The following is an 8,348-nucleotide window of genomic DNA, read 5'->3' on the forward strand; positions in this document are numbered from 1 at the left end:
GTGGAGCGTCTTTTTCCATCTTTCCGTGGTGGGTAAACTGCACGACAATTTTGTTTTTGTGTGGTTCAGAAGAGAGAGAGAGAGAGAGAGAGAGAGAGAGAGAGAGAGAGAGAGAGAGAGAGAGAGAGAGAGAGAGAAGGAAAAAACTGACCTCTCTATTCCTCCTCCCCCTCCCTCCCTTGTCTCTCCCAGAGGGGTCCCATGACCTCTCCATTGTTTAATTTGGCTCTCCCGCCAGGCATCCGGGTGACGCGTCATTGGTCCTGCCACACACCATAGTGACGTCACATAGGATGCGCAGTAGGGAGAAGTGAGAGAAGGCCTTGGTTGACCTCTCCCTTTAGATCTTGGGTCAAACCACCGGACCCACGAAAATGCCCACTGCTCCCACGAAAGCTTCTCTTTTTTTCTTCTTCTTTTTCCAGCTGTCCGTGGTGGGCACAGCGAAAGTCCTACCGCTGCACGAAAGTTTTGTTTTATACTGTATGTGATTAGGTGACGTACGTTCGCAGACAATACCTCCTCCAGCATCAGCTACTTCCAAAAGGGCGAAAAGGAGCTTGGGTCAAACTACCACCAGGGTCATAAAGTACCCACGGAAATGGCCACTGCTCCCACGAAAGCTTTGGTAAATGTGTGCCTCGGTGTTTGCACAGCTTGGTGTTCTCGGACGCTTCCTTCTCCCGCATCAGCTACCTTCAAAGGCCGAAAAGGAGCTTCATCGGGTTGTAAAGAGTCTTTTTTTTCACGTTCACGGTACAGAAGAAGGGTCAAACTACCACCAAGGTCCTAAAGCTACCCATGTAAATGCCCAGAATTCCTACGAAAGCCTTGTTAAATGTGTGGGTTTATGGATACGGGCCTTAGGTGTACGGTATAAGCCCCCTTTCCTAACCCTGGGGTTGTGACCCCAAGTGGGGTCACCAAGCGTTTTTCCTGATGTCGCCAAGATCTCAAAAATATCAAACATGGTGTTATTATATTATAACACATATACAACTAAACTAGTGGGGTCGCGGTCATGTCTAGAGGTGATCCTCCCCCTCTTATCCCCTGCCTCACGATGACGTCACGGCCACTGCTCCGGGTTCTCCACTAACCCCCCCCTCCCATCTTCTGCCGACTCGCTCTTCCCTGCCAGCCGTTGACAAACTTTTCCTCCTTTGCTGCCAACGGTTTTGAAACCAATCATTCTGCAAGGGCTTCCTTTATCTGATGAATTCGTACCAAGCGCTACATTCTCGTGGCTCCTAACCTTCAAAACGTGCTCCGGGAAATGAGTTTTCTGCAGGTAAAGTTGTTGCAGTTAAGCGTATAGCAATGAGCGTCTCTGTCTGTCTGTCTGTCTGTTCAGCTGTCACTATGATTATAAATGAGGATGAAACACCTCTCTCTCTCTCTCTGTGTGTGCGGTTTCATCTGGTTCCGTTGCTTTGTTACATATAGCAATGTATAACAATTTTGCTTTTGAAGGATCTCATCTCTCTCTTTCTCTCTCTCTGATGCTGAAATGTAGTGTTTTAAGGCAGTCACTTAATAAGAGCGACTCACTGATATTACGAGAGTTTAATCTCCTTATATTGACCGGGCAACACTGTCAGGTACAGAAGACGAGTCTCATGAAATGATCGAATTTTAGAAGAAATGGATACTGAACCAACTCGAGAGAATAACATACTAGACCTTGTTATAGCGACCAAGATAACCTACTATCCATATCAGACCCTATGACATACCGTTTTCGCAAATATCTTTCAAACGAAGACTCGATCAGCATGGGGCTTGACACAGATTGTTTCACATTCCGCTAGTTTTGACGCTATTGTGCAATGCCAGATGCGGTTAATTATAGCGTTTACTCTTGACTGTGATGGCAAAACCTGCGTGAGCCACTACATTCGAACAGGTGCACGAGGCGTGACGTATTTGTGAAGCGCATCCACCACCTGGCCTGATCGTGACACCAGCGCACCCTTTTCCCTTCCCCTCACCAGCTATCCTTTACACCCATCACCAATGTCCTCACTTCTCTTCTCCACCCCATTCCCTCCTCATTCCCTTCCCGTCCCTCCCTTCACCCTCAACAGCCATCCTGTACCCTATCACCAATGTCCTGCGCACCCACGTCCCTCGCCGGCCCCGCCCTTGCCCTGATAGTCCTTCGCGTGAACTCTTTTAACGGGGCATAAAACTGGGGCCTGGGGAAAGGTCCTTACGCCCCGAGCACTAATGGCACCGCGGGAGGACACAAACGGGTTCTTAGATAGACAATGAAAACGAGTCGTGAAAAATTGATGAAAAATGGAGAGGTGCTGTCAAACGCCCCCTCTCTCTCTCTCATTAGTTAAAAGAAGAACATGCCAGTCCACCGGCGGCAATTGAACAAACTTAACCCATCGGACGTTGCCAAACTTCTGCTTTCTACGCATCGTATGATCTTTTACGGCGATGACTCGCCAGAATGAACAGAAAATGAACTTTATCATATGTATTCCACTATTATTATTATTATTATTATTATTGTTATATTATTATTATTATTATTATCATTGTTGTGGTTGCTTTGGAGGTCATGTTAATAATATTGTTGATGTTACCCCCTACCACACAATTACAGCAATATCTGTACCAATATGCTGGCCACACACCATAAAGCACATTCGGGCCACATACGTTAGTAGTGGGATGGTGATGATGGTAAAGGTGATGATGATGGTAGAGATGGTGGTGTTGGTAAGTGATGTTTGAGGTACCCAATGGTGTGGTGGTGGTGGTGGCTGCTACATGACATGAGGATTAGAGGTGGTGGTGGTGGAGGCACCAATAAAAGGCTGCTGGCAATGTGGAGAACTAAACCACCGGACGGCAACAAATATGCCGGTTATTCTGACCACAGACTCAAATGTTCATGCTTTAATTACGGTCGATTAAGTCGACTCTGCAACAAATACACTCGCTAGAATATGGCAAAGAGGGTGAAGCTTCATCAGTGAAAACCCTAACAACTCCTTGGGAACACTCCACGGACTGGCTTACTGTAGATCACATTAAGGCCAGTCCCTCACTGCAAACTTCTTTGATGAAATAATTGGTCAATGGCGAGGCATCAGCATGGAAGGACGTGACAAGTGGAGTGCCACAGGGCTCGGTGCTGGGTCCTTTGCTATTTGTAATGTTTATAAATGACCTGCCGGATTCAGTCAAACATGACAGCCAAGTGTTCCTGTATGCAGACGACACTAAGATTTTTAGAAAGATAAAGGAAAGGGAAGATTGTGACAAGCTGCAAGAGGACCTAGATGAGCTCAAAGGATGGACAGAAAAATGGCTCATGAATTTTCACCCAGACAAAAGTAAACACATGAGGATTGGGCAATCAGAAATTGAGGACAAAGTTTATAATATGTACAGTAAAATCAATAAGATCAGGGCAGAAAAGGACATAGGTGTGGTCATTGATAACAAGCTCATGTTCTCAGACCACCTGGCCGAAAAAATTAACAAGGCGAATAAGATTGTGGGGCTGATAAGAAGAACTTTTATTCACCTTGACCCTGCAGTATTCAAGACACTCTACACTGCATTGGTAAGACCCCATTTAGAATATGCCAACCAGGTATGGAGTCCACACCTGGTGAAGGATGTTGAGGCTGTGGAGAACGTGCAGCGAAGAGCAACGAAGCTGGTGCCTTGCCTGAAAGACCTGCCATATGGAGAGAGACTGAGACAGCTTGAGTTGCCCACACTGGCATATAGAAGATCCCATGGAGACCAAATTGAAACTTTTAAAATTGTAACCAGGAAATATGATATAGATTGTACAGAGGGACTTTTTGATTTAAGGGAAGATAGCACCACACGGGGAAACTCTAAGAAAATCTTTAAACCAAGAGCTAGGCTGAATGTTCGGAAGTTTTCATTCCCCAACCGGGTGGTTAATACCTGGAACAGTTTGCCAGAGTGGGTAGTGAACGCTGACTCAGTAGAGAGTTTTGAGGCAAAACTCGATAAATTTTGGAAAAATCAAGAACAAAAATTTTCATATAGAGCACAAAGTCACCACGCGCAGCCCACACAGTGTTCAGGCTGCTGAACTGGAGCCACAGGCCACTTAAGGCCTCTTCCAGGGAATCTTCTGTATCTGTGAGTATCTGTGAGTGTTCTTGGGCGGGGAAATGTCTTGTAATGCGACCCATAGACACGGTCCCATCACGCAGATGGCTTGCCAGGTAACAAAATACGTAACACTGTCCCTGAACACACGTCACATGCCTTCCCCGCCCGTCACAATGCGTAGACGTAACACAGTACCATACAGCACCGTGACGAAGCTATATAGTGTGGCAGGTTACGAAATGATAACGTAACACTAGTCTAGGATATGAAATCACTGTTTCTGGCACTGCGTAACACCTTCAACCCGTCACACGCCTCCCTGACCGTCACCTTAATGCGTAGACGTAACACAGTACCATACATCACCGTGACGAAGCTGTATAGTGTGGCAGGTAACGATATAATAACGTAACACTAGTCTAGGGTACCCAAACAGCCATTGGCACTGCGTAACACTTGCAACCCGTCACACGCCTCCCTGACCATCACCTCAAGACGTAGCCGTAACACAGCACAGAGGAGCACAGTAACACAGCTGTAGAGTTAGTCACGCATGCAAATAACAACGTGTAAGTCTCTCACCTCAAAATATATATTAACCACGGCCCTGCCACGACTGCCCGGCGGTCACCTCAACACTGGACGCCACACAGCCCTATTACGCACTTATATCATTGACCCAGCAATAATATAATGACTCACAGCACTGTCTCACCTCAAATTACACTCCACAAGTCCCTGGCAAGCTCGTGGAGGCAAGAAAAAGTGGGAGCCAGCGGGGCCATGGTGTGGGGTTGACAGGTGGCCATGACTGTGTGGACGCGAAGACTCCCAGCCAATCAGCGCACAGGAAGCTCCGGGCAGCCAATCAGGGCACAGAATAGGGACGCTGCCCTCTCCCGCCAAAGCCAAATATATATTATAGTTATTTCCAAGCCTGTTTTAAGCCTTACAATGTTACTATGGCTTTCCGGGAGGTTAGAATTAGTCTTTGCACAGTTTAATTATGGTTTCCTTGGAGCTTTGAAGGTTTAGAGGCGTGAGTGTGAAGGAGCGAGAAACTGTCGGGTCCGTACACATATATATAGTTATTTCCAAGCCTGTTTTAAGCCTTACAATGTTACTATGGCTTTCCGGGAGGTTAGAATTAGTCTTTGCACACTTTAATTATGGTTTTCTACGAGTCTTGAAGGTTAAGAGGCGTGTGTGTGAGGGTGCGAGAAATTGGCGGCAAAGATTCTTATGAGGGAAGCCGTCCTTTGCACCGCGACCAAGCCTGTTTAAGCCTTACACTCTTACTATGGCTTTCCAAGAGGTTACTTTTAGTCTTTGCACACTTTAATTATGGTTTTCTACGAGTCTTGAAGGTTAAGAGGCGTGTGTGTGAGGGAGCGAGATTTTGGCGCCAAAGTTGCAATGAGGGGGAAGCTGCTGACCTGGTGCCGCGACCAATCACAGAGCAGGAAAAAAAGGCGGGGAGCTCACAGCCAATCAGCGCACAGCAAGGCCCCCAGGACAGCCAATCAGAGCAGAGAACAGGGACGCCCCCCATTTCCCGCTCAAAATCACTCAAGAAAGCCACACAGATATATTATAGCCATTTTCAAGCATTTTTAGAGGCTTAAACTTAATTATGGCTTTCCTGGAGACTAGTTTTGATATTTTCACACTTTAATTATGGCTTTCCGGGAGCTGTGAAGGTGAATTAACGTGTCTAAGAAGGAGAAAGTGTTGCGCGTCTTCATAATTATCTCGTCGAATTATTAATAAAACCAAAACTTACCGGCGTGGAAATATAATATGGATAAAATTAAATTAAAACTTACCTGAAACTTGCTTGGTCCGTATAGTAATAAGGGAAATGAGTAACGAAGCCAGTCAGAATTAGTTTGTCTTACAGGGATATAAAATCACACTAAAAACCATAAATTACTGATAAAATGTAACAGATATGGATAATTAATGTGATAAAGAAGATAATATTCAAGGGATAAGTGATAAGGGAAATAAATAAGTTAACCAGAATCTCGATAAAGCATAAAAAAAACACTGCAAACCATAAATGACCTCGAAAATATGAAATAAATTAATAAAAAGAAACTACCACTGGAATATATAAGTTTACCCTCGCAACACACACTCGCTCACACACACACACACTTCAACCTTATAACGTGACCGCCTCGCCCCCTTTCTGCCCCCCAGCTATTATCTTACCTTAATTAAGTAGTGCTATTGCCTAATAACCGGGCTGCGGCGTTATAATCGTGAATATTTGGCGCCATCGTAAGGAGCGTCTTGCCGTGCGTCTGCTCGGAATGGAGGTCGGCCCGGGAATGGCGCCAACGCTGGCTTCCCCGCCAAGCTTAGTATCTCAAACACGCTTATTAATGGTCTTACGCAGGGACGAACTATGAATTAATGACTATAAAAATACAATAATATAGCTCATAACCGTAAAGCTGAAGGACATTTAAAATACACGAATATTTCAGAGAAGAACCAACGCGCTGACCCCGCCAAATTTACCATAGTGCCTCCCCCAAGTGTATTAATGATCTTACGCAGGGACGAACTATGAATTAATGACTATACAGACACAATAATAGACCTCATAACCGTAAAGCTGAAGGACATTTTAAATACACGAATATTTCAGAGAAGAACCAACGCGCTGACCCCGCCAAATTTACCATAGTGCCTCCCCCAAGTGTATTAATGGTCTTACGGACGGACGAACTATGAATTAATGACTATAAAAATACAATAATAGAGCTCATTACCGTAAAGCTAAAGGACATTTTAAATACACGAATATTCCAGGAAAGAACCGACGCGCTGACCCCGCCAAATTTACCATAGTGCCTCCCCCAAGCGTATTAATGATCTTACGCACGGACGAACTATAAATTAATGACTATAAAAATACAATAATATAGCTCATAACCGTAAAGCTGAAGGACATTTTAAATACACGAATATTCCAGGAAAGAACAGACGCGCTGATCCCGCCAAATTTACCACAGTGCCTCCCCCAAGTGTATTAATGATCTTACGCAGGGACGAACTATGAATTAATGACTATAAAAACACAATAATATAACTAATAACCGTAAAGCTAAAGGACATTTTAAATACACGAATATTCCAGGAAAGAACCGACGCGCTGACCCCGCCAAATTTACCATAGTGCCTCCCCCAAGCGTATTAATGATCTTACGCAGGGACGAACTATAAATTAATGACTATAAAAATACAATAATATAGCTCATAACCGTAAAGCTGAAGGACATTTAAAATACACGAATATTTCAGAGAAGAACCAACGCGCTGACCCCGCCAAATTTACCATAGTGCCTCCCCCAAGCGTATTAATGATCTTACGCACGGACGAACTATGAATTAATGACTATAAAAACACAATAATATAGCTCATAACCGTAAAGCTAAAGGACATTTTAAATACACGAATATTCCAGGAAAGAACCGACGCGCTGACCCCGCCAAATTTACCATAGTGCCTCCCCCAAGCGTATTAATGGTCTTACGCACGGACGAACTATGAGTTAATGACTATAAAAATACAATAATATAGCTCATAACCGTAAAGCTAAAGGACATTTAAAATACACGAATATTCTAGAGCCAACCACCGAGTTGACCTTTTTGAGGCTAAATGAAACCTCAATTTTGGCTTTTTGTCAAGCGTTTGGCCTAAATCAATTCACTTTGGCCTAAAATACCTGATCGGGCACAATTTTGCCTTTTTTCATAATGTCTGGGTCGGCATTCTTGAAAAACGCCTACGATTCTCATATCAGTTATGTCTACAGGACAAGAAATGAGGTCAAATGCGCCAAAGAAGTGTTTTTTCACGTTTATGTAAGAGAAAATAAAATAAAACTTTAGGAAAGGCCCATGACCCCTATGTAGGCCTTGTAAAACGTATGAGGGGAAAAGGGTTCTCGTCAAGGTGTTGAATTTATCATTGTTACTTTGCACACCCCTAATGATCAAATTTTCTTTGCTAATTCATATATTCACTCAGGTGCTTTCCATGTTCAACATCTCCATGACCGTATTTTGGAAGAACAGACTGTACTCATGGGTGATCTCAATGCTAGATGTAAAGAACTTGTAGCCATCAGACCTCAAATGTGAATGGTATTAGAATTCAGTGGTTCTCAAACTGGGGGTAATGAAGCCGTTTCTGAGGGGTAATGAGGTATTTC

At 44.2% G+C, this 8,348-nt stretch overlaps 1 protein-coding gene across 1 annotated transcript in view; it reads left to right on the forward strand.

The window, feature by feature from the left end:
• Window positions 1-5,802, forward strand: part of LOC126989767 (uncharacterized) — a 17,834-nt gene extending 12,032 nt beyond the window's left edge. Inside the window, exon 2 of the mRNA XM_050848378.1 lies at window positions 3,641-5,802. Within this exon, the coding sequence (XP_050704335.1) occupies window positions 3,641-4,093 (453 nt within the window). The 3' untranslated portion in view covers window positions 4,094-5,802. The remainder of the gene's footprint in view (window positions 1-3,640) is intronic.
• Window positions 5,803-8,348: the final 2,546 nt, after the last annotated feature.

This window comes from Eriocheir sinensis, unplaced genomic scaffold (genome assembly GCF_024679095.1).
Source record: "Eriocheir sinensis breed Jianghai 21 unplaced genomic scaffold, ASM2467909v1 Scaffold1294, whole genome shotgun sequence".
In the NCBI taxonomy this organism is placed as follows: domain Eukaryota; kingdom Metazoa; phylum Arthropoda; class Malacostraca; order Decapoda; family Varunidae; genus Eriocheir; species Eriocheir sinensis.